At 44.8% G+C, this 26,865-nt stretch overlaps 2 protein-coding genes across 2 annotated transcripts; both read right to left on the reverse strand.

Annotated features, from left to right (window-relative positions):
• Window positions 1-199: 199 nt before the first annotated feature.
• On the reverse strand, window positions 200-18,430 carry rif1 (replication timing regulatory factor 1). Its single transcript, XM_083682482.1, has 35 exons — window positions 18,382-18,430; window positions 17,397-17,518; window positions 16,865-16,943; window positions 16,246-16,342; window positions 15,844-15,974; window positions 15,271-15,365; window positions 14,886-15,075; window positions 14,561-14,653; window positions 14,173-14,311; window positions 13,722-13,873; window positions 13,455-13,566; window positions 13,015-13,191; window positions 12,760-12,870; window positions 12,096-12,158; window positions 11,231-11,334; window positions 10,916-11,002; window positions 10,245-10,318; window positions 9,869-10,049; window positions 9,570-9,677; window positions 8,933-9,082; window positions 8,714-8,813; window positions 8,325-8,629; window positions 7,919-8,121; window positions 7,727-7,820; window positions 7,474-7,605; window positions 7,246-7,388; window positions 7,066-7,155; window positions 6,910-6,970; window positions 3,111-6,722; window positions 2,823-2,951; window positions 2,195-2,281; window positions 1,918-2,033; window positions 1,628-1,781; window positions 1,330-1,453; window positions 200-1,089 (listed from the first exon to the last, which is right to left on the reverse strand). The coding sequence occupies exons 2-35, from the start codon at window positions 17,507-17,509 to the stop codon at window positions 833-835; spliced, it is 7,863 nt and encodes a 2,620-aa protein (XP_083538608.1). The 5' UTR covers window positions 17,510-17,518; window positions 18,382-18,430; the 3' UTR covers window positions 200-832.
• A 943-nt stretch (window positions 18,431-19,373) lies between these two features.
• tnfaip6 (tumor necrosis factor, alpha-induced protein 6) lies at window positions 19,374-26,449 on the reverse strand (the record flags this gene model as incomplete). The annotated part of the gene is made up of 6 exons (XM_083682642.1): window positions 19,374-19,510; window positions 20,349-20,389; window positions 20,875-21,103; window positions 23,290-23,451; window positions 24,539-24,676; window positions 26,350-26,449. 6 exons carry the CDS (start codon window positions 26,447-26,449, stop codon window positions 19,374-19,376), a joined length of 807 nt encoding a protein of 268 aa, XP_083538768.1.
• Window positions 26,450-26,865: the final 416 nt, after the last annotated feature.

Here is a 26,865-nt window from a genome sequence, read left to right on the forward strand (position 1 = left end):
ATGCGTTACAATGAGCCCATACTCCGATTTCTACCTCCACCAGGCCACCTTAACATTTATCATCAGACGTATATCTCAGTTCTTACCAACAGTTGACTTACGCCTAAACAGGCTGCTCCGCAGCTGTTTTGCTAGGAAACTAGGAAAATTACTGGGACTCAAACACACAAAGAAACACAAACAGATCAGACAGTTGTAAAAAGATGTTTGCCATCAAGGAGGCCATTTCATTATTTAGTGGGTACATTCAGGAAGACATTAGACAAAAGGTATTTTCTCTGCTACACCTTCATGCTTCATGACAGAAAAGTATCCTGACAAGACATAATGAAGTAGAGATGAGACCAAAACAAAGCCTACTAAAAACATAAAACCCACATCATACGTGAGGCTGTATCACAGTCTGAACATGACAGCCTCAAACAGGCACAATACTGGCATTAGTATAACATTACAACAGAAGTGAGTTGTCCACGTATGTACAAAAAATACAATGAACCATTGAGTGAACCGCAGTGAATCATTACAATTAGCCACCCCATACATATCCAAAGAACAACTCTTTGATAGTCTTTCATTCACTCATTTATTTATTAAAACAAGTACACACATGTAAAAAAAAAAAGAAAAAAAGTGCCTCTCCTGGCCAGCACCTATTGTTTAAAAAGTCACTTCACTTCCTCCTGGCACAGCAAAACAAAGAGCCTGTGCTTCCCTTTCACTCTGTTGCCATGGCGAGTAATTCAGGCTAAAAATATAAATCAAGTCTTTCAACAGTCAGAGAGGTTGGGGGTAGAGGGGTCATCCCAAAAGGAGTGTGTGCGCATCTGAATCAGGGTGCGCTTTCCTTTTGACACAGGCGGGTCTGCAACTGGACCACCACGGTCCTCATCATGCCGCCCAGCTGCTCGTGCAGCTGAACCAGCTGGTCCGGAGAGCACTCGACCAGTTCCTCTGGTGTCAATCTGGCCACCAGGGCCCCCACCTCAGACAGCAGTCCCTCTGGCCTCTGGTCCACCACCACGGGCCTCTCCTGCTCTGGCCTCAGGTCCAAGGCCATGGCCACTGGCTCGTCCAACAACGCGGTGGCTGGTGATGGGACAAACCATGTGTTACATACTGAGAAGTTGGTTGTACACCAGTGATATTCAATGCTGAAAATAGCTGTGGGTTGAAGGTTTAGGCCTGTATCATAAAACATGTTTTAAATGGATTCGAACCCATGCCAACAGGCATGTGTGTGCACTGTAGGCCATGGTGCTACACCACAAAAGTGGTTTAAAAGAAATAGTACATCACCACAAACACTTTCTGCTGGAAGGGACTCACCTAGGGCCTCTCCTGAGGACTTCTCCTCCTCTTCCATGTTCTGGGGAATGTTTGGTTCCTCCAGTTCAGAGGTCATCCTCTCCATCTCATCGAAACTCTTCAACTCATCGCCACGACCTTTTCGCTGCAGCAATCGAAAGGCAAAATGTCAATCATACTGTAGACCTAAAAAGGTACAGTAGCAACCACCTGAATTGGTGTTTATCAACTGTGTATGAGAAGTAACACTTAGGCGAACTAAAGTTCACAGAGAAGATCTCTGCTGTTAGTTGATATGAGAAAGTAGAGAGATACATACCTGCTGTTCATGGTAAGTTTTGAGTGCCTTCTTCACATTGGCGATCTTTGGGGAGCGAATGGGAAGAGCCTTGATGTCGGTGGGTGTGAGGGCACTGAGGTCACCAACAGTTTTAATATTTCGGGCTCGCACAAGCTGTCCAAAGCCACGGGGCCTGCAGAAATTGAGAATAAGTGTGATAGTTTAAATAAAGAATAAAAAAAGTTAGGGTGGATGGATAATATATACCCAATGATTAATAACCAAAATTACATGGATATCTGCTACATGAAAAGGGGCCCGATGCTCACCACATGTTGGAGTAGATCTGAGGAAGCACTGCTTCCACAGGGGTGGAGCAGCTGACCAGGGCAGGGTAAACACAGTCCTTGGGAATGGGCCGCCGCTCCTGGCTCATCTCTGAGATCTTAAACCAAGACGATCAAGTTAGACATTTGTTAAATCCATTAGGTTTTGGAACGTTATTGTCAATAGCCTACATATGAAACATAGCCCTAGACTCAATGTTACATACTGATCCTGATTGTAAACAAGAACACTGGTGTTAATGGTCTCTGGGTTACATACCAGGCACTTCTTGGAGCTCTTGTATCCCGGGCTCCGGAGGTTGCGTGGACTGAGGATCAGTAAGCCCTTTGTTGGAGTTGTGATGTACTGCAATAAAGACAGAGCAGAGGGTGTTACATCTAAGGGTCATAAGAGTTAATGTGCCTGAAAATAGTGCAGACAAAAGGTCAGTATACTAATTTTCTGCCACATTCAAAAATCACAGTGATCATTAATTACTGGATGGTTAGTCTCAAAGAGCCATACCTCCAAATCACGTTGTTCTCACGCCTCTTTTGAAAGTCTAATTTTAGATGTGCTGTTCTGGCACAGATCGAACTCGACAGAGCGATGGGAGAATGTGCTCACAATATCATTGGATATTACATTCCAAGAACCCTCCACCCACATGCCCGTAAAATGGTTGCTTGTTGTTATGTGTGTTGTCTTTTCCGACCAGGTAGGACTATTTTGCTCAATTGTTGCCTATGCTAGCTTGCAATATGAAAGCAAATGGAAGAAAACCTGAATTCTGTTGGGGGGGGTTTTTTAAGCTCCACCCAAGCAAGTTATTTGATTGGTTTAACGTGTCGGAAGGAGTTACTAATTCCAAACGGTCTGGTCTCAACAACGTTACTGGATGGTATACCTTTGGCTGTGGGATACTGCTGGTCATTTTGGACCTGGGAGAGCTGGTTCGTATGACTGGGCTGCGTCGGTCAATGTCATCTGCCAGCTCTTGATGTTGAATTGGGTCAGCAAATGATACTCGTCGAGACTGCAAAACAAAATAAAGAAACCTGTGAATGACTTTTCAAAATGTGTTCATGCCATCAGTATAAACAATTTAACCCTGATCTAACACAATATTCCTGCACCACGTTCAACATGTTATTTGTACCAAGCATTATTGATCAAATACACCCTAGCACCTTACTTTGATGAGAGGGGAAGGGGTCTCCTCCTCTTCCAGTGTTCTCTTCTGGCCCTTCTTGAGTATACTGGTGGAGGGGGAGGCTGATGGGGACCAGACCCCCCTAGTCTTCCCACTGTTGGGGCTCTGGCCAACCTCAAGCCCAACCACAGCATCTATGCTCTTCTGCTTGGGTGGCGAGTCTTGGCACACGTCTTTAGAGGTTGTTGGTAGAGGCACTGGGACTTCATGCGGGTCAGCCAAAAGGGCAACAGAATCAATAGCACCTAGAGGCAGATCATTATTGTCTATCTGTGCGTCTTCATCTTCTTCTTCACACTCCAGTCCAGATGCTTCATCCGTCTTTGGCCTCTCCTGGAAAGGTGTGATGTCTTGGAGAGGGGTGATGTCTCGATCTACATCTGCCTCAGCCTTCTCTTCTCTTGTCCTGGTGGAGGTATTGTCACACTCTGGTTGGCTTTCTTTGATAGATGTGTACTGTTCCTCTTGTTGCTCCTCATCTAAGGCATTGTCACAATCTGGATGGGTTTGGCCAAGAGACATGTTAATCTCCTCTTCCTCCAGGTCCTGTTGGTCCTCTTCAAGAACATTGGTATCTATAACACTGGTAGACTTTGGCTGAACGTTTTCCTTGTCCTCGTCCTGCTCCTCTGTCACCTCCTCACTCAACATACCCACAGGCTCAGGCATGTCTAGAACCTTCTCCTCTGAAGACTCAGAGACCTGGAGGCTCAGGCTTAGTTTATCCACTGTTTCACTGGGTAGAGCGTCTGTGGGCAGAGGAGGGGTGCATAATGTGTTTGGCTCCAGGAACACACTGTCGTCTGAAACAGCATTTACCTCAGGGGAAGAAGGCACAGGAGAGTTGGCCGGTTCAGAGTCAGTGTGCAGCAGTGAGTTGAGAGGCTGCGGTGTCCTGTCATCCGCCGGAGCGTCACTCAGGTCACACTCATCAGAGGAAGCAGTGTCCAGGTTTGACTTACCTATGGAAGGCTTTTGCTTCTTCTGAGGGGACAAACATACATGCTTGCTCTTCAGCTCCAGATCAGGTTCTACTGCAGGGTCCAATGGTGGAGGGGGCTTTGCATTTTCACTTTCAGCCTTCTCTGAAAGACAAAAGTCTACAGCCTCAACCATATCACCCTGCATTTCCATCTCTGTTTCAGTCTCACTTTGATCCATGACGGTCTTTGTGACCAAAGGAGGCATTAAATCTTCAGTTTTGAGGGGGGAGTCATCACCCTTTGGCGTCTTGATTTTTATGGTGTCTACAGCTTTAACCATATCACCCTGGATATCCATCTCTGTTTCAGTTTCACTTTGCTCTATGATGGCCAAAGGAGGTCTTAAAACTAGTAGCTCCTCAGTTTTGAGGGAGTCCTCATCACCCTTTGGTGTCTTGATTTCTAAGGTGTCACTAGGTGTGTTTTGTGAGTCGATCTTTTGAGAGGATTCAGAACTATCCATTGGTATTTCTTGGTCTGTCCCTGGCTTTCCTGATCCTGAAGTGAGTGGGCTTGGAAGTGACTCTGAAGATTTTGGCTTCCTACCTCTTTTTTTTGGCTTCTGAACATCCTCTCGAGTCTCTGAAGCATCCGACTCAGAGTTCTCAACATTGCACAGTAAACCCTGGGACACTCTCCTTCTTGTATACCTGCCCCTTCCTTGAGAGGATTCCTGTGCAACAGCAACATCTGCCATCTGTGGGCTCTCAGACTCTGTTGTAGAGGTATGGCTAGGACTGCAGCTGGACCTTGACTGCTTCTCTACTACCTTGCTTCTCCTACCGGGCTTGCCCTTCAACTTCCTCTCTGTTTGACTGGCAGCTGAGGACGTGACCTGAGAATCAGTCTGAATTACCTCTTTCTCTGTCGAATCATTGACCATATTTTGACTTTTGTCCTCAGATTCAGTCACTTTGCTCCTCCTACTAGCTCTACCCTGTGAATGACTATCCTGTTGAGTGGCTGAAGAGGGTGTATTTGTTTGGGATTCACTTTGACTAAGCTGGTCCTCTGTACCACCCTTCCTCTTCCTCTTGTCTGTGAGGATGAGCTCTTCTGAATCACTGACCAGTTTGCTCCTCCTGCTTGATTTACCATGTGATTGGCTATCAGTTTGAGCAGCAGGGGATGGTGTGGTTATCTGAGTATCAATTTGGCTTTCCTCTGCATCTTCACCCACCTTTCTAACCTGATCTATGAGATCAAACTCCTCTGAGAGACTGACAGGTTTGCTCCTCCTGCTTGCCTTACCCTGTGACTGACTTTCTTGTTGAGACGGCTTGCCCATGTTTGACTCCTTTCGGCTCTGCTCATCTTCTTCCTTCTGAGTCCTACTCCCTCGTTTGGGTTTGCCATCCTCCTTTGCTTCCACTGCCAGTTTTCTCCTTAGACTACGTCTACCCTGTGAAAGACTGTCAGTGTCAGAGGCAGTGTCTGTCCGAGAGTCACTTTGATTGAGCTCATCCTCTGCAACACCTCTCCTCTTCTGTTTGTCTTTGGCTAGCTCCTCTGAATCACTGACCAATTTACTCCTCCTGGTTGACATACCCTGTGATTGGCTATTGGTATCGGTAGCAGGCGAGGGTGTGGCCATAGGTGAATTTGTTTGGCTCAACTCACTCTCGTCCTTACTAGCTCTCTTTCTGTACTTGTCTTTACTGTCCTCCTCAATCTCAATAGCCAGCTTACTCCTCCTGCTAGATCCACCCTGTGTTTGTCTATCAGTCTGATTGACAGGGGTAGTCTTTGTTTGACTCATCTCCTCTCCAGGTTGATCCTTTCTCCTTAGTTTGTCTTTATCCTTGTGATCCTCCAAAGTCTGCCCTGGGCGCAGAGGCTTACTCCTGCGGCGTCCAGACCGTCGGAGTTCACCACCCTGGCTGAGTGTAGCCTGGGAATCTTCTATAGGGCTTTCGGATTCTTCTTCCTGACTGTTTATTTCTATGTTTTCTTCCATCGCAGGTGTTTCCTTCTCCACTTCAGCCTGGGTGTCTGGGATGACATCATCCTCATCCTCTGTGCCTTCACTTGGTCGTATCTCAGGCTTCACCTCTGATTCATCTTTATCTTCCAAAGGTTCCCCTTTCTCCTGTTGGGGGGACTCATTTTCAGGAAGAATCTTCTTGGAGCTTTTCGGCCTTGCTTGCTTGGTCTCCTGTGAGGCTTGTGAGTCAGTGCCAGCCTCTGTCAGCGAAGCTCGAGAGGAAGGCTCCTGGCTGTTGGAAGTTCTAGTGTGGGGGCCTGTAAATGATGTCCCACTGGCAGGCTTCCCCTCTGGATACTTCTCCAGAGTGATAAAGGACTGTCGACGGCTGTTCTGTTTCTGGGGCGTCCCTGAGACCATGTCAGAGGAGCTGGAGACATTTGGGCTGGTGCCCTCTCTAGGCTCCGTGGCAGGCTCCTCCATTGACACATCCTCCTCGACAGAAACATCTGCAGACTCAGGGATAATCTCCTGAGCAGGCTCCTCTTCTTCCTGTGCTGGCTCTTCCTCTTCCTGTGGGGGCTCTTGTGCCATGTTGTCTGTAGCAGTTGGACTGATATATTCCTGGGTCTCCTTGGTAGGAATGTCAGGAGCATCCTCCACTTCCATGTCCTCCTCCTCTTGTACCTGCAATAAAGCATATTTGTATTTTTTACAGAGAAGAAATAGGTTTATGGCTTTGAAGGCTTCCACATTTGCCATTATCATTTTAATGGTTTGTTGGGGGCAAATAAGGACACAATTCAGTCCTTGGGGGGGGGGGAATGGTAATAATGAATAGTCTTTGTTGTTTGTTTATGTGGTTTGGCATTACCTCTGCCTTAACCTCGTCCTCTGCAACATTTTCAGCTTTCTCATCTGATGATAATTTATCCCTGAAAATAAATAAAAAAATGTAGGTTGATTTACCATGAAGCAGCCTTAACCGATTAGTATTTTTCAGCCAAATGGCATAAGACAAATAACTCACTGGGATTCCTCCTGGCTCTGGGTGTACTGGCTGAAGACTGTGGCATCAAGAGAAGCATCCAGGTTGTTGTACATGGCAGGGATGTCAACCCTTTAAAACAAAACATAAAATATGTGGACTGACTTACAGCAATGAAATCAAAATGCTTCCATACAATCGGTTAATGTACTTGAAACCGACCTCTTAGTCCTCTTGACCTCTTTCTGGTGCTCAGTCAGGACTCTTTCCTTCGTCTCAGGCGGAATGAAGACAAAATCTATGGACGCCTCCTCCTCCAATACTTCTCTCCGAGGCGGCTTGGGAGACCCGAAATCAAGCTTAGTCTGTTGTGAGAGATGAGAATGGTCATCGGTTCCAATAGCAACATCATCTTCCATAGGAGGCTAGAGAAAACATGCAAGCCCTTACAGAGACAGGCTTGGATGATGTCTTGGAGTTGTTCTCCTTCAGCTCTCCAGCCCTGCCCAGCATAGAGTTCCTCTTCCCCGCCGACATCACCTGCATTCCACTGAGCTTGGTCTCCAGCTGAGAGCTCTCACTCTGCAGATGTAAGCATGCACACACGACAATTCTCAGTTCAGAATAAACAAAAAAAATTAAAAAACAAAAAAAACACTTAAGAGACTGCAAGTTAATTGCATAGGGGCTGAGAGACACTCACAGAATACTGCCCACTATGCTCATCTGGAATATCAACAGCCTCAAAGCCAGGTAAAATAATGGGTGTCTTCTGCTTCACCTGGCTCAAAACTGGTCTGTAAAAGAGAAACATTTCTCAACATAAAAACCTTAACTTTTAACCTAGTTCATAACCCTGATAGTATAATTAATCTTTCATAAGGAGATTACTTACTTGAGCTCCTCCGGGTAGGTGAGAACAGCTGTATGAGCGAATGTAGCGTTCCAGAACTGGGTCACGAGGGAGCGGATGTGTTTGCTCTTGTGGGGGAACAGCACACACAGCAGGGGGGAGAGCAGGGCAAGGAGCTCATCATCATAGGCCAGAGCTGAACGTGTCTGCAGGCCTCCCAACACTTCACCCAGGAGCCTTTCCAGCTACAAGAAACAAACACAAACAGTGAGACATGGATCAAATGTCTGGATCAAATACTTGACGGTTTAGTGGGTTATTCTTGTTACTACTAACTTCAACAGGAGTCAAACCATGAAATATATCTGCAGTGTCTTCAAGAAATAAAACACAAAAGAAACGTATGCCAATTATTTATTTAACCAACGTTAAAAGAAATTAAACATACCTTTGTGCCCAGATTTGGGGAGAATTTAAGATGCTCATTTTTTGTCCTCCCAGCTTGTTCGTAGAGGACTGTGAGGGGCTGGTTAAGGGAGGACAGAGCCTCCTGAATTGCTGTGGCCAGAGCCAGGTTAGTAAAGAGTGTTGACAACACACAGACCAACGCAACCCCTGTACCCTCCGTAGAAGCATCTGGGGCCTCCAGAGCAGTGAAGGCCTCCAGGGACTGAACTAGGAGAGTCTGGTAGGTAGAGAGGTTCCCCAGGGCCTTGCTCTTCTTACGCACCCACGTCAGGGGCGTGAGAGGGGCTGGAAGATTTCAAGAGAGAGTTAACTTAACATCCTCAGGTACATTAAGGCCTTTGAAGAAAACCACTAGAGAAAACACCTTACATTTCATCTTCTGCTGAAACTGCGGTGAGTAAGGAGAAAAGTCTGCATTCTCAATAATAAACAGGAGAATATTAGCCACCGCTTCCAAGGTTGATGGAACCTGGTCAATAACAATAAAACGCCATTATAACAATGAAATAAAAAAATTACACAGTATAACAATTAAGAGTCCCAGTAAATCAGATATGTTGTGTTGGGTCTGAGAGCTCCTCTACTTACAGCCAGAGCCTGTCGGTCCAGAGTGGCAGCCATCTTGACACACAGCTCCTCACAGCAGATGTTCTCCTCAGCTGTGGCCACCAGGGCAGAACAGCGGGCGAACACTGTGTACAGCCTGGACCATGAGGCCAGCATGGACTTCTGAGTCATCTTCACGAGAGGAAGCAAAGTCACAGAGGAAAGTCATTTCAAAGTCGGATAGACACAGCAATACGCTATGAAGGTCCATACGTCACAAACTACAGAATGTAAACAAAACTGGAGACGGGTCATTTTTGGAGACAGACTCCATCGTTATGATCGCTAGCAAGAGTCAGCACTTCAGATAGTTAACAGTAAACTGTAATAAATTACTAAATGTACCTTACCTGCAAGATTACTAAACCTTGGGCAAAAACAGAACATATTTACAGGTTCTTAGCAACCGCTCATTAACTTTTTTTCTAGCAATCATAACGATGACATCTGTCTCCAAAGATAACAAGTGTCTCCAGTTATGCTTACATTCTGCAGTTTGTGACTTATGTACTTTCATAGTGTATTGGAGATATAATTATATTTCTATAAATTAGAGCAAAGTGCTCTATAAATCCTATATAGCATGACTATTAAGGCATGCCATACCGGAACAACTCACCTGAGACAAGGCCTGGCCAGGTAGCAGGTGTGTGATGGGCAACATCAGGGCAGTGTGCACAGCACTGAAGTTGTGCTCCAGCGCGTCACCTTGGTTCACCTCGTTTGTCTGTGATAGGGGATTTAAAATCTCATTAAAGCCCATCCACACCTTGATCTGCAACACTGGCAGTGTGGGAGTTAACCGTTAACCCCTTGTAAAAAAATAAATAAAATAAATAAAATAAAAATAGATTGACTTCAATGGAACTTATCTGTATCAGGATGAAAATATGGTGTGTGTGTGTGTCCCTTTCGTACCTGCATGACGGTGTCCGTCAGTGGGTTGACCACCACACTCCACATCCTCCACAGCTTCTCCTTGTTCCCCAGAGTCCCAGCGCAGCGCCCCATCGCCGCCAGGACAGCCTCCCCAAAGGCCAGAGGTGACGTGGGGCCGGACAGGCCACAACTCACCAGGGTCTCCAGGCACAAGAAGAACCTATGAGAACATGCAGGCACAAACACAGCATATAAGCCAAATACAACACTAAAGCACGAAAGGTTTTTGAAAAGCTAGTGATGGATTATGAAGAACAATCATTCTAGTTTTAGAGTTATGTGGTAAGCACAGGGACATCTTCGTGAGTTAGACAAGGGAATGGGAGGACAGAGACACTTCAGGCAGGACACCCACCTCTCGTCTTCTACAAACGCTGAGACCAGGCTGCTGTTGTAGAACAAGAGAATTAAGAACAGAGCCGGGGTACCCTGGAGCAGAGACAAGATAAAAGAGACAATTCACCATGAAACCACACTGGACCACTGAAAAGCACTGGACCACACACACACAAACAAAATCATATATTTACTGAGAGCCCCGAGCTCCAATATCAAAGAGCCTAGCTATAGGATGCCCATTAGTACTGAAGAACAGTACTTGAAAACAGACATTTTTATGGAGCAAGTCACAGGAAATCATTGACCTGTACCTACCCCCCAAAAGCCAGCCCTTATATAAGGATGTGCAACCAAGGAAAAGGGGAGGAAGGGGTGCTAGCAAGGAAGAAAGAAACTGGATAATATTGTTTTAATATGCACTGCTTATTTACAGTCCCTTTTGTTTGCCTTGTCCTCATTAACAAAACATGAACTTGATTGTAATCAGATACACCCTGCCTTCAGCTGAACAGTGAGAAATAACAATGGAAATAAGCCTTTAGGAACAATGGAACAATGGAAATAAGCCTTTAGGATTTGTTGTGTTTTTTTTATTCTCAATATTTGCTTTATGTATATACTAATGTCGCCAGCTGTAGCAGATGACTACTTTTAATTATCAAATAAAATCAATCAAGGGACACTCACATTCAAAACATCCATCTTGCCAACTTGGTAGGAGGCAGACCCAAGGACCCTCTGGGGTAGGCCCTTCACTGTGCTTTCCAGGAGCAGCTGAGAATGGAGACGTAGTAGGAATTAAAGCATTGAATGAGCTCATTTTACAAATCAAAGAACATTCCGTTTCATGAATCACAATGGGCCCCCGATATCATTCCTCATTGTATGCATTACAATGAGCCAGTCCTCCGATTTCTGCCTCCACCAGCCTAACCTGGCCCACTGACAAGGACTACCAGTGGACATGTCCTAGTTGGAGTTAAGAGTAGGATCAGATCTTACCAGGACTTTATGGGCAGGAAGGGCCTCCGAGGAGACGACGCTCTGTAGAGCCTGCAACATCAGGGTGAGCACCTCCGAACCCTGCCTCTCCTTCTTATTGCCTGCTGTAACACAGCAACACACAGAGACATTAGTGAACATCAACTTGAATAAAAGTGAATAGTGAATTACTATTAATTCACTAACTGACAAAGAATTCTGCGACACTCACCACCTAGAGTGCCAAGTGTTTTATGTGGTATTTACCTAGAAACAATACTTTGATCGTCTACAAAATGAAGCATCATAATTTAAGCATTTTTGGTGAATAAAGTCACCCGTGGCACTCTAGAACGTTCACAATTTGGGCAACTTTTTTCACCCTTGGCACTAAATGAGACCTCAGATCCAATCAGCTCCACAGATGTATCTACGGTATCCATCTACAACTCAGGACCAAAGTATGACAAAGCATTGATCTATGATTTAGAGATGGTCATCATTGGGGACCTGCCCCTCAGATTTCTCTTCTCGTCACGGCGGTTGAGGCCCTGAGGCCCAGTGGCTGGTCCGCTCAGACTTAAACTGATGACAGTGGGGATGGGCCTGGGGTGGAGGGGAGGCTGGGGTCTGAGAGCTTCCCCCCCTGACAGGACCCAGGCCCAGCCATGGTGCTGTGTGTGAAGCTGCTGGGCCAGACCCATGTCTGTAAGGGCCTGTCCATCCGGGCAGCAATCACAGAAAATTCACAATCAACCACAGGACACATTCTCTGGGGGGGGATCGGGGCGGCAGGTAGCCTAGAGATTAGAGAGGCAGGCCAGCAATCACTCCCAGGCCCCTCCACAGATTCACTGCTGGGGTGGCGAAACCGCCTGGCACTCACCAGCATCAATCGTTGTGCTGACAAAACTGACAAGGTTCTTCCATACGAGGGCAAGCAGGGCATCTACAGAGGGAAGGAGGAAGAGAGAGAGAGAGAGAGAGAAAAAAACATGAGTCACTTCATATGAAAGGATATTGCACAGCAAGCCAATCACTCCATGCACAAGCCAACACTCTACCCCCCACAGATACAGCATGCTATCACACAATACTATGACCAGCACTCCTGGCTACCAATCCCCTTTACCCCCCTTAGGATCTTTCACAACCTGTTTCCAATCAACACAATCCACACACACACACAGCTATCCCTTTATGGAGAGAGGACAGAGCAGTAACACAAACAGCTGTGTGCAATGCTACAGGCTTGGCCCAGTGCTGCAGCTTGCACCAGGGGATTGCTGGAGGACCTTTGGGTCTCAGCTTTGCTCTTGGAGCAAAACCAGTGTGTAGTAGATGCTCACGCAAGAGACTAGCCCACTTATTTTAACAGGGCCAGAGTTGATTCATGCTCTCTCACGGGCAGACTGACTGGCAAAGCAACATGGAATATGCTTTAGAGAAGTTGGCTCTTGAACTATTTGTGACTACAAAGGTTCTACTGTACACATGAGCCATATGCCGTCACATGACCACTGTGGTCAGTCCGGATGAGCAGCGGGTACCTGGGGCGTCTCTGCCGATAGTGATGAAACAGTCCCGGACGGCAGAGATGAGTAGAGAGGCGTGCTTGGTGAAGGACGAGGGGCTGGACAGGAAGGGGTGCGTCAGAGGTTCTGAAAGACGAGAGGTCATTCATGTCAGAGAAACATGTCAGCAAATCCTCCCCAACACACACAACTCATCTTCATTTGATAGTGTGTGTGTGGATATTCTGATGACAAGGAGTCAGGGCTGTGGTCCTGTAGCAGCTCTCTCACCCAGGTTGAGCACCAGCTTGTTCTTGGCCACAGCGGCAGTGACCTCTGGCCCCAAGAAGTAATGCAGCATCATCTCCAGCCCCAGCAGCTGGATGGAGGGGAAGGACTGCACCGGATGGACACTGCTGTTCAGATTCATACGAGGTGTGACCGCTGGGCTGCTGAAGGCTGGGCCACCTGGTGGGAGGAGGGGGGGGAGATTTTATTCATTTCAAAGCATCGCATGCTTCCATAATTCCTGGTAGAACATTTTTTTATTTTAGATTCATACAAGAAAGTTATTTCAAATAATGTTGTATATTGGTATAGACAAATACATAACATGCAACTAACTAACAAACAACTAAGACAAACTAACTAACATGATACACAACATGATAGGACAACACTTTCCACGAAACAGTCAAGAAAAGACGGAAGAAGGTATTTCAAGTCTATACCTGCTTTAGGTGTGGAAGTCCCTACAGGAGCGCTCTGATTGGAGCTTTTAGATGGCGTGGCTGGAATGGGTAGGTCAGGACCAAGAGTGCACTTGAGGAGAGGTATAGCAATCTGTGCACGCGCGCACACACACACACAAACACACACACACTTTGTCACACTTTTGAACAGGCTGCAAGGCAACACATTCACAACATGAGAACAGTCACATTTCACAAGAGATGTAGAAAATGTAGTCCAGCATTAACACCACCCGATTCTCTCACCTGTTCAAAGTGAGCAACCAGGTTGGGTCCCAGTTTGACAACCAGGTACCACCACACCTCCAGCTTGGTGAGCAGCAGAGCCTCCGTCCTCACCTGGATGGAGGCTAGAGGCTGCATGAGGAGTTTCAGACGCTTGGCACTGCACAGGATGTCTACAGGGGGGGATCCACAGAGAGTTAGAGCAGAATCTACATAGAAACTGGATGTCTACGGGGGGGGGGGGGGGGGACCACAGACAGAACAGAATCTACTGTACATAGAAACTGGCAATCCAAATATATACAACGAAAGCGAAAGTCAGTTTGTAGGGTTTGTTAAGAGACAATTTTACATGACGCAGGGTTTCTGTCTTATGGGCCTTCCTTTTGACACAAAATGGCCGTGGTACATTCAACACACACTTCAGGCTGGGAGCAGCACGAATTCTTGCCTTGTCTTATGCTTTACTCACCTGGGTTTAGGGCAAAGTTGTCGATAAGGCTCTTCCAGGCGATGAAGGCAATCTTCTTAATGTTGGGGGAGGAGCTACGGAAGCCCAGCTCCTCCAGGTGCAGGAGAGAGTTGATGAAGGGCCCACCTCTATGGAGCATCTGTGTGAGGAGGCACAATAGACATCCTGCATTTCAGTATCAACTCCTGAAAGCCAAGGGCCATCCATTGTAGACCATTACTAGTGTGTCCAGTGTGAGCTAATGTTTAACTCATTTAGTGCTGAGGGTGAATGAAGTCACCCAAACTGTCAACATTCTAGAGTGCCAAGGGTGACTAGGTGGTGAGTGTTCCGGAATTCTTTGGCAGTTAGTGATTTAATGCTATTAGAAATTGCCAAACTGCCTTACCTTTCCCAGAAGTCTCACAAACAAAGGCCAGAGTTTCAGGACATTGGTCTCATTCTTGGAGGAGAAGAGCTTCTGCAGCTCAGGGATGAGTTTCTGCGGAAATACAAGGAAACGTTCAAGTTTATACAAGGAAAAGCAGGTATGAAGTAAATAGACCTAAAGCCCTATTCAGACAGATTTGTTTTCCAAGGGGAGGCAGGGCAATGCAACCATTACCAGAGAATTTCCATAATTTTAATCCTGTGCGAATCGGCCTTGTCCGATCCGTATAGGGCAGCTTCGTAATCAAACATTTTTCAGAAAGCTGACGGTAAGAGAGACTCACCGTGGACAAGAGGGGTTCCATGATGGCGGCCACGTCCTGCTGTTTCTCCAGGAGAAGGGGCATTCCCATTTCCAGGGCGGCCGCCGCCCGCAGGCGCACCTTGGAGGCAGAGTGGACCACCAGGGGGATGACCAGCTTGGCCCAACGCACTGCACCCTCGCCCATCTGATCAGGGGCCTGCTCCAGCAACCTGACCACAAAGAGTAGAGGGTAGAGTAGACAATCGTTATCATCCCCCCCCCGAAAGGGCAACTTGTTGCATAGCAAGCAGTGAAATCCAAAGTGCACACAAACATTTAGTCAATCGATTATGGTGTAAATTACACCATCTCAAGGTAGAAGAAAATATGGTAAATATATACATATCATGGGTGGCTTTGTCTACCTGATGACGACATTCAATGCCTCATGCTCCATGACGATAGACTGGATGTCCTCTCTGGTCCGTACCGACTCCAGGGTCCTCAGGATCTCTCGGACCTATGTGACAGAGAACATTCGTAGTCATGACTACAGAATCATACAGCCACATCTACAAACCTTCCCTGCAGTAGGCCTCAACACACACTGAACAGCATCACAGGGCTGACACACAGGGCTGACACAAAATTCGGACTTTTCCAGACCTACATTTTCAGACTGCTCAGCTGATTTGTGGGTTTGTGTTTATCTGTCAAAAATGCGCATGTGTAGCCTGATCTGTTTCATGACCTCTGTCAAACCAATAATAGGCTCACGCTAGATAATGCTGCAACTTTTTAAATTCTGAACTTGAAATATGGCATGTGTCTGGAATAACAGATGTCTCTTTCAGACAAGGTCAATATTTCATTTTGCTTTTCCAGCCTTGCGCAAGAACCCTGGCATCAACAATGTGTAAAACAGATCTGAGATGTTCACGTGGTCTTTATATAACAACAACAACCAGAGTGCAACCAGTCTCTATCCTGAAGCGCACCTTCTTGGCGACCACCTCTGGGGGAAAGTTCTGTTTGGATATGACCCATAGTGCTCTTGTGCATGTGTTCTTGTCTGTGGACTTCACCACCAAAGAGGACAGTGACAACAACAGCTCCTCTGCAAAGCTTGCTGAAAGAGGAAAAAGACAGTGTCAAAATCATGTGTATCATCTAATCCATTCTCATCATAAACTGTGAACATAAACTAAACGGCGGCTGCTGGGCAGGGGGGGTTGGGTAGTGCTAGATTACTTCTTTTTTGGTTAGGATTTGTAGGTGTGTCATTGTATGTTATGCATGTGGAAGAGGAAGCATGTTTCTTTCTATGTTGTATTGATTATTAAAAGAAGAAACATAAATAAATTAAACTGAACATATCAAAGGAACCTCCTGTTCCATACCTGGGATCGCAGACACAATGTGGGTATTGAACAGACAGACCCCCAGGGCCTGCAGGGCGGCCTGACTCAGCTCAGCATTAGGACTGGAGATATGGGCCTAAACAACAGGACAAAGGCATTACAACATTATTGATTATTAATGATGATGCGTTTTGCTGTATGCAGTGCTGTATGCAGTGTATGCTGGTGGAGGTCCAGTAGGGCTCATTGTAATGCATGGAATGGAATGACACATGGTATCAAACACGTGTGACACAATGACACCGTACTCCGATTTCTGCCTCCATTTCAGCCTCCCCTGGTTGTTGTAATGGTGCATGTTTTAATGTCTGTCTCTTAAATGTCGATTGTGTTTTTATAAGATGACACTGGTCAGCAAAGCCTTCTTAAGGATAACAAAGATTATCGATAGCTCCCATCAATGCCTTGTTTCATATTCGAAAAATAAAGTAAAACCAAACTAGCAATGCATTACCAGGGCAGAGTACACAATTCACATACATGTAATGTCAATGTACAAAGTGACCAAACAAAGCCATGCCCACAATACAGTACGGTCACGCAAAATAAGTCTGTGTGATAGACCTTCTACAGTTTGATACATTAAGTACACACTCACCTGTAATGTTTTACCCAGACGTAGAAAGTGCTTTACAACTGCAGGGAGGAATTGTCGCCCATCTTCTCCACTGAGACGACTGGAAAGACGAGAGCACACCCATGAATCACATTATGTAAATGTACATGGAAATATAGTAGAACACCAAACACTGAGGTGCTTCCCCTCGGGATAGACAGCTCTCTCTCTCTTACTTTAGGATTTATAGTGAGACAAATGCAAAGCTGATCAATTTGACTGCATCATATTGGCAATTGTATACCATGCCCAATTGAGCACCGTTTATTTGTTTTACTTAACCTTTATTTGATCAGGTAAGACCCATTGAGGTTAGAAACCTATTTTGTGAGGTCGACCTGGCAAGGCGGCAAAGCAGGGAGGTACAGTGTGTGCACAAAATGTTACAAGGATACAAACACAAGCGTCTTGTATGTAATGCATTTAAAGATTAAAAGCAACTGCAGCTATCAAGAACATTTTCAGGTTATGAGAGTCTTGTAAACAGACATGGTCACTAGCTTGGGACACCTACTTTGCTATGGTGAGGTAGGCGTCTGTCTGCTCTGACTGTCCGGCTGCACTATCCTCCAGAGACTCCAGCAGAGGGAGGAGGCTGGAGCTGGTCAGGGGCACCGTCGCCATCATCCTCACACCCTGGTAGACATAGAGGTCCAGTCAACCAGAGGCCACCACCCACATATATACATGCAACCCTCTGTATTCACCAAGTCCAGCAGGGGCAGGGCATTTCATGACAACAATGTGAGATTGTTAGCAACTGTAATTTAGGACAATTAGGCGGAATGTAAATAGTATTGGTGTTAAACTGGGCATTGTTTGTTTGTTTGTTTGTGTGCGTGCGTGGCTAATGTTGGTCTAGGGCAACATGAGGGGTCAGGTTGGGTGAAACTGAGCATCAACGCCAGAATCAAAAGGTGATTTTCAATCGTCATCATTCTCGTTAAGTTTACAAACTTTGTAAGAATAGAGCTCACCGCCATCTTTACCTAGAGGTGACCAAATAAGCTAATCAATCCGTGGCAATCTGTGGCTCTTAATAACTAGTTACAAGTGGCTAGCTATCATGCTTTTTCAAAAGGAATATGCACCGACTGCCATCAAATTACCTAGCCCAGTCCCCAGGGAATGATTTGCATAGCTGCCTGGGTGGACAACAAAGTTAGCCTGCTAGCTAATCAGCTGGCTAGCATAGTCAACCACACAAACTACATTTGAAGACTTATTAAATACTTGAGCAGGCAGTCAAATGACCAGCCATTGTTGACACCGTCTAAATGTTTTATTCTCTGGGATTTTAGCTGTCAATAAATGATGCTCATATGCTTGTCACTCCTCCGCATCGCGCGGAAATAAACAAACAAAAAGCAGCAAGATAAACTTCCTCACCTCGATATTCTTGATGGATAACAGACGATTATAAACAAAGATACCATGAACGCCGATGATATATTGACAGCATAAACTATACGATGTTGTGTAAATAAAATGTGGCTTACAATTCGTGGTCTTACTGTTCTCTCTGTCCCCGCGAAAATGCTGGCGCGAATTTACCACGCCGACGTCGTATGGAATCCCCTTTGACCCGACATACAAGGACCGCCCATTCTAAAGGTGCAAACTTGAAAATAACCTTTTCAATTTGCAATAACCTTTTAAAAAGTGCAAAAAAGTCCATTATAAGATTATATTATTTGGTAATTTCTTCTACATTGTAGGTATTTATCCTTGTTCCTAGGGTACACCCTTACAATAAGTATGGCAGGGATCATATTTACCATATCAGTCTATCACCATCATCATCATCATCATCATGCAATATGCCTCATCAGTCCAAGGGTTAATAATGACCATAATGTCAAAGAGCTCCACATTGCACAACAACTGGAGTTATTTCATTATTTTTCCATGAACTTGATGTCCACTGTGAGATTTTCCCAGACAGAAATAAATAGTTATAATGACTGTTTCAACGAACTCTTGTGTGTGATATATAAATAAACTTGCCTAGCCTTGCCTTGCCTTGAACTATAGCATGTAATCAAGCCAGATGTGATTGATAATTAATGACCAAAAACTTTAAGTGAGAAGTTATGGCTTGTCAAAAACCGCAAAAGACAGGAAATTAAAAATGAACACTACCACCCATAACTTCACCTAACAAGGTCTTCCAGCACCCAGCTTTGATACCTGCTATAGTGCTGTATGTTGGTCTACTGTACTTCAAACAACATGTTCACCACTGGGCAGGTTGCTTAGGATTTAAAGCTAACGCCGATCGCCCAATGACAGTGAGGTAACAATGGTAAAAGCAATCAGCACCAGAATCACACAATTAACAAAACATCAATAATCTTAAACACTTATATAAAAGGGTATGAATTTATTATAGTATTATTTGTTTCACCAAAAAAACATTTAACAAACAACTAGAACATTATAAATACAATGCATACAAACATTTAAAAAAGAATCTGTTAAATCATAGTTGTCAAGTGATATAGTGGGTGTCATTCTGAGAGACGTGTGAATCCGTGGCAAGAGAGGCGTTTACAGCAGTGTAGTGGAGCTGGAAGCCTCCCGCTGTTACCGAGGCATCAGTGAGGAACTTCAGTGTCATGACGTTACCTGTAGCGGAGATACAGAGCAAAGTGTGGGAGGTTAATGGCCATCTTCATGAGAAATACACTGTTACTCTGTGATCTTCAAAGTAGTGTATAATCTGCTCTCAGGAGGTCGAATAGTTATCTTCATGCCCTTGTTAGGGGGTCAGCAACAGGTACTGTACAACTTTTAAGACTAACCTCAAGACCCACCTCTTTAGAGCTGCATACAGTTGTCCTTAGCAACTCCCCCCCCGACCCCCCCATAGGCTACCCATATGCTTTTATTTATGTTATGTATCTTGTTAATGTGTTTGTTTTTTATATGATGTATAATGTGTTGGTGACATTGGTGAAAATGCATTTTAAAACTAAATCAACTTGAAATAAACATGAGAAATACACTGTTACTCTGTGAGCTTCAAAGTAGGGTACTATCGTCTCTCATGAGGTTGGATAGTTCACAAAACAATAAAATATACTCATAGATATCCAGAAATCCATTCTGAACACATGATATTCTCTCTTATGCTTTATATGATCAGTATCAATCACATTTCAGTTCAATCAAATCAAAATCAATTAAAGCTTGGACAATAACATTTGTGTGGATCAGGGGAGGCAAGAAATCGGAGGACGGGCTCATTGTAATGCATGGAATGGATCACTCCATTCCATGCATTACAATGCCTCCCCTGGTTTGGATCTGAGACAATCAGATGTAGTTCCCTTTGAAAGATACAGGGCCTGACTCTTTCCTCAGAGCCATGTGAACCTGATTACAGTATGATGACCATAAGATCAAAAGATAGGTGGTAAAAAAAAAGATGATAAAATAGTAATGCGATTGTGTCATACAATACCTGTGCTAATGATGTCATCTGGAAAATAATTGCCACAGAACCTATCGAAAAATAAACAGATTTATGTGATCAAAGAGTGACATGAGGACAACATCGTCTAACAAAACACCACCAAAGCAGAGTTTTGTCAGAACTGTGATTATTTTACATGATAGACTGTTATGCGGTTTAATGGAATCCTGTGTCATATTAATAACAATATCTACCTATGACCACTTATTTAGTTATAAGTTACTGTATAAGTGAAAATTATATCATGAGGTACAACCCTAAAACAACAACTGAAATCTGCTTTCTACAACTACTAAAACCAGTGCAGAGTGCCAAGACAAATCCAAGAAACCCTCGTACCAGTGGAGGCTGGAGGAGGCAGAAATCGGAGGACGGGCTCATTGTAATGCATAGAACGGAAATAGGAATGGTATCAAACACGGATTTGATAGCATTCCTTATTCCTTTCCATTCATTACAATCAGCCCATCCCCCGATTTCTACCTCCACAAGCCCCCCACTGACTGATACTCACCTTCCAGCGAAGCCAGAGACGTCGTCATAGCTGTCATAGATCTCCAGGTAGTCTGCTAGACAGGCTGTGTCTTCTTCCAGATCAAAGTCCAGGAAGTACAGGTGGATTCTTTGGCCGTAGCGCACGCGGATGTGCCAGTAACAGATCTGGTCATCCTCGTACTCCTGTGGGTAAGACGGAGACTGGATGATCTTCTCCTGGTCTGTAAACACCCCACCACACTCCTTTGCTGTGAGACAGAGAGGAGGAGAAGGCATTGTTCATATAGATACTAACATTTTAGCATGGGGAACACACATAAGGCACACATTTGTAGCTTGGAAGTGTAGCTAATTGTGCAATTCTGGGGTATTACTAGCCATTTATTAGGTCTTTATTCAGTGTTTTCCTATTTTCATGGTACAAGTCATGTAGTAGCTGGCCAGTTAGATGTGATTTCAGCAACTCTCCAGTCACTGGCTCACATCCGGGGATTGAACCAGTGACCTTGGGTTTACTGCCTAGCTTCCCTGACCTCCAGGACAACTTTTCCCCCAATAACATTGTTGTTTTAGTGTGGGAGGGTGGGGGGTGTTCAGGGGCTAGGTAGAAAGCATTTATAAGTTACAAATGAGTGCCTTATATATGTGTTCACTAAAATAAAGTGGTACCAGATATTTTTGTAAATAAGGTGTGATAAGAATTATTTTGTAGGTTGAAGTGTTTTAGAATAGGTGATTTCCTCAGACTGAATGAAATCAGCACAATGGCAGTTGCTCTCTGGGAATAAAGAGCAACATCTTTTTCCAATAATTGTTTCCTAACTTGAATCACAACTTCACAAATGTGTGACTTTTTGTATTGCTATCAACATAAGCATTTCTATTATCCATCTGTTAACTATGAAAAGATGTGAATGACGTTCAACGTGTAGGGTTTTCCTTTGCGTGTGACCACTGAATACAGTAAGACATTGAAAAGAGAGACTCCTTTGTCTTCTGAATTAAGAAAATCAGCACCACATGTATAGACTGCAGTGGAGGCTGGTGAAGGTAGAAATCAGAGGACTGGCTCAACGTCATTTCTACCTCCACCAGCCTCCACTGATAGACTAGTGAGAATGAACTCAAAAGCCCTTTTCCTCTAGAGTGGAAATGTGGGTAAATGGGAGTTGTTATGCAATTCCCCCATAACTCATGTAACACAAACAAGTGACTGTAAGGGAAATTAATATAATTTTAGCTATTTTATCCAATGAGACATCCTCCTCCATGATGAACACAACTGAACTGTAACATGTGGTGACCAGCCTGCATGATCTGTGTGGCCATGTATAATACAGTATCATCCTCCAAGAAAAGTGCCAAATACTGATGTTTTGTCATTATTAAGTTGTGGATGATATAAAGGTGGTGGAGGTACAAACCGGAGGACGGCATCATTGTAATGTATGGAATGGAATGAGGAATGGTATGGAACACGTGCATTACATGCATTACAATGAGAGACAACGTCCTCCCATTTCTAACTCCACCAGCCTCCACTGCTTTGTATAATACTAAGTTTCAAGAAAAAAGAGCCATTAGTTCTACAATTCATTTCTCATTGGCTTTTCACCTCAAGGTGTTGCTCTTTGTTTGGTTTGGCTCTCCAGCAGCGCTTTGGCAGGGCTGCACCAATTTAGAACCCCTCCTAAACCTTGATCTCTTAAAAATTTCACAGGCAGTTTAGTTGGGTGTTATATAAATAATATTGCTTTTGACCACTTTTCAGATGTGCTAAGAGGGATTGGAATGTAAATATCTTTAAACGACAGAAAACGTGTTGAATGTGCCCTGTACAAAGGAATCTTGGTGAAATGAATCAACATTGGCCTTTGGTGTAACTTCCCCCCCTGACAGCTTGAAGGCGTTGAGTTTTCGCTCCATCTGCAAGGCTTTGGTGAATCATCGGAGTGCTGAGGTTTGCAGCTGTACGTCACCCCCTCCCATAGACCACCCTCTATTTCAGTTATGACGTCTCCAGTCTCCTTACTCATGGAATGACTGACTCCTTATTCAGACCTCAACGCCCAGCCCACATACAGTAGACCAATGGCCCTCTACACCAGGGGAGGCTGGTGGAGGTAGAAATCACAGGACGGGCTCATTGTAATGCATGGAATGGAATGAGGAATGGTATCGAACCCTACCTCTACCTCCACCAGCCTCCCCTGCTCTACACTACCATGAACCACAAGTAACTCTCTCTCATTCTGACCATGTGTGTCTCATTGAATGTGTCTCATTCTACCCTGGTGTGCCTCAACCTCGCCCATTGGGACCAATGGCTTTCTGACTTAGTCTAATGTACTCATCTCTCATGGAGACTCATGGTCAATTAAGGCCCTGCCCAGGATTGCCTAAGCAGCCATTTGTCATGCTTTCTACTACTCACTGTGTGGGTTGTAGCAGTAGACGTCCCATCTCTCACTCTTGTTCAGTCTGTACCCGTAGTCAATGATGCCAACCTTCCCAAAGCCACAGTTGGCACCAGCTTTGACAATGGGGTAGCCAACACGCCCTTTGTCGAACCATCCAGCTGCACACACGTGAAAGCCTATGAGAGAGAGAGGGAGAGAGAGTGACATGTTGGTCAAAGAATAAGAGGGTGATCTGAACTGGCTCTAAACAACTTGGTTTCAAGAGCTTATATACAGTATGTCCCTGTTATAGTCACAGATAAAGCACTCTCGCAATGGTCCATTCACTATTGGAGTCTTATAACAAAACTCTGTCTTTGGAAATGTCTGACAAAAATATGCCCTCTAGGAATAAACGATCACAAGCAAGTCATTAATGTGGGGATAGGGGTGGGGGTGGGGGAGCGGCATATGGACCATATATGCCATTAGTGGAGACTGGTGGATGCAGAAATCAGAGGATTGTAATGCATTGAATGGAATGAGGAATAGTGTGTTTGATACCATTTTATATGTGTCTTTGATACCATTTCTCATTCCATTCCATGCATTACAAGTAGCCTGTCCTCTGATTTCTACCTCCGCCAGCCTCCTCTGACTGCCATGTATCTAAGCCTCCAGTTCCAATCAGCAGCCAAACAGCCATGAGAGGGGAGATAAAAACAGACCTCCTAGGATGATTGCTGCTAGCTCTAACCACCACAGAAGAGGTTCTCAGACGCAGGGCCTGTATTCAATCTGTGTAACTTTACTGAGCAACTTTACTGAGCAGGTCAGGTGTTCTGGTTCTTGCAATACTCCTGAGACTCCATTTGAGATGCAGTCCCACAGCACACAGCAGTCCCACAGCACACATACAGGCCTGGCAGTACATCTTTGATGGAGTTCATGGGAGAAAGGCAAGGTAAACACACCCCTTCCTGTCACTGCTTGAACACATGGTTGGCTGCTATAAACTGTTTGTTATAGGCATCATTAATCAAACGGTATATGGTCTTGCCTGAACTCGTGGGGCCCAATCTCTAACCAACTTATATTGCTTATGCTTATATTAAAGTCAGCATTGACAGAATCCAATTGGAAACATTGTGCATTGCTTGTGAGTTATGGTACAGTGCAGAGACGTTTCCTGAAGTAAATTCCCACTGGCACCAGCCTGGAGAGAAAGAGGCTGGGGCTAGGGGTAGGGCTGTGGGGGGGGTGGAGATGGAGGTGATTATAGACCTATTTGACGAGCAGCCTCCAGTTGGTCGTAAGTGGCCAGGTTTCCTCCTTCGTATTTGCACACGGCTATGGCCTCCTTATAATTCAGCTGGTATCTCCCTTTACGCGACTCCCTGTGGTAGACTCCAGCGGCTTGTTCTGTCCAGGAAAAAAAAAAAAAAAAAAAAACATCTCAGGGAGCTAAAACAGACAAGCAACCAAAATGGCATTCATTCAGAAAAAAGGGAGAAAATGCTGAATCCAAGAAACACAAAACACACATGCAGTGGGTAGACCTATCATGTGTAGTGTGCTGTGCTTGGATTTGGAACATTACACAACAGTAGCTAACTGTTTGGCATCTTCCTCTTGGCAGTGGTCATATTCCTGTGCTTCCCAATGGGGAGTACCTATTTGAGCCTGTTTTGATGTCACGCATGCATGACCGTGTTGAACTTCCAGAGTCCATTCCAAATTAGCCACAAGCCAATGTTTTCAACTCCTTAACCTCTCCCTCTGAGGTGCCTCAGCCTCATTAGGGTCCTATAGTGTGTGTGTGTGTGTGTGTGTGTGTGCGTGTGTGTGTGTGTGTGTGTGTGTGTGTGTGTGTGTGTGTGTGTGTGTGTGTGTGTGTGTGTGTGTGCGTGCGTGTGTGTGTGTGTGTGTTTCCCTGTTGGTGCAACCAAGCGATATGGGGGGTCATGTGACACAATACTGTAAACATGCAGTTTATGTGTTCCAGATGTCTGTTGGTATGTACAGGCCAGCCTCACTCATTATCTCTATCAGAAGTCCTACCTCACTGCTACCACACATCCCATTCAAATAGGTTGTGGCAGATTCAGTCTTCTTTTTCACTTTATTAAAAAACAAACTTTGGTCCATAATCAAAGACCTGTTACAAAGCCGAGGAAGAGACAGTGGAGGTTATACAAGAAGTGGTGTCTGGGTTGTACAAGAAAGTAAGCTTGTTCATGTGTGTTTAAAATCCCTCAGACAAAATGAAGTAATTCTCCAATGTTTACATGCCAGCTTCATGCCGTGCTCATTCGTAAATGTGTCTTCCACTGTGTGTACCCACTCTCAGACACACACACACACACACACACACACACACACACACACACACACACACACACACACACTATCACAGACATGCACCATTTGTTATAGGCTACACATGCAAATGTTTGATTTGGGAACAATCCCTTGGGCCAGTCATGCTAATTATACAATTGTATCCAATCAATCAATCTCTGTTGTGCACTATTGTGCCAATGAGTGATAAACCTATATGTGGAGCAGGAGAGGCTAGTGGAGGTAGAAATCGGAGGATACGCTCATTGTAATGCATGGAATGGAATGAGGAACACGTCCACTGATTTCTACCTCCACCAGCCTCCCCTGATGTGGAGGTTAAGAGATGTTAAAGTACAAGTGAACAAGTATTGTTTTGTATGTAATTAATCAAGTAGTAGAAGTTAGTGAGTCAGTAAAAACTTTGGGCTCAGTCAAACCGCCCCCCTGGCTACCACTGATTATTACAGCTCTAGCACTACACATCAGACAGAATGAAACAATACAAACAGCACGCATTCAGCATTTCTTGTTTTAGATAATCAGCATAAAGTGACAAATATTTAATATGCCATGGATACATAGCTTTCCAAAGACACAGATTACTTTAACCATTATTTTAAACCACTAACTAAAAACGTTCAGGGCTTTGCCAACGGTCGTCGACATGCGCGCCGGCACTGGCAAAACCTTGTTGAAAATAATGGTTTTAACCGCCAATACCTGATTACCAATTACAAAACCACGTAATTTACCCAGCCATATGGAGTTATGCAATATTCCATTCCGGAATCCCCACGCTTGCGCCTCCGTCAAGAGGAAGCCGATGGTACAGATGACAGCAAAGAAGCGCATCCTTCTGAACGGTATTTCTCGTGCGCTCCGTGCGCTTGTGTCCTCTCGCCAGCTGCTACCGCGGGGGTTGTGCTTGTTGCTCATCTGGCGACCCGCCTTAAATAGCTGCCCAGTGTCTCCAAGTGTGCGTGTCATTGACGTTGCTCAACTCAGCGAATTACTTAGTCCTTTTGGGTTATCTGGAAGTACAGGGACGTGGTATATGGTATTGTGCCAACATGATTTCAGCATGAACCGTTTTACAGATGTTTGCTTTTACATGGTACCTAAAAATTAGTTACTGGGATAGAGCAAATTTGTTTTCTTCACAGTGTTGCCTGGCTATTGGCAACACAATGACAATATCCTCAAATGCTCTTCTCATCCTAAAAATGTGACACTGAACTCAAAAACGTTATAGGAACCTTTGGCGTGGA

The sequence above is a fragment of the Argentina silus genome (genome assembly GCF_951799395.1).
Source record: "Argentina silus genome assembly, chromosome: 12".
Taxonomy (NCBI): Eukaryota; Metazoa; Chordata; class Actinopteri; order Argentiniformes; family Argentinidae; genus Argentina; species Argentina silus.

What these genes read in the sequence shown, in the direction of transcription:
- rif1 (XM_083682482.1), bottom strand. Translation starts at nt 17,509, where the DNA reads ATGATGGCGACGGTGCCCCTGACCAGCTCCAGCCTCCTCCCTCTGCTG. An exon ending in GCCTACCTCACCATAGCAAA is followed by an intron (nt 16,944 to 17,396) that starts GTAGGTGTCCCA and finishes TCGTCTTTCCAG; the next exon opens with TCGTCTCAGTGGAGAAGATG. An exon ending in GCAAGATGGATGTTTTGAAT is followed by an intron (nt 10,319 to 10,915) that starts GTGAGTGTCCCT and finishes TCTCTGCTCCAG; the next exon opens with GGTACCCCGGCTCTGTTCTT.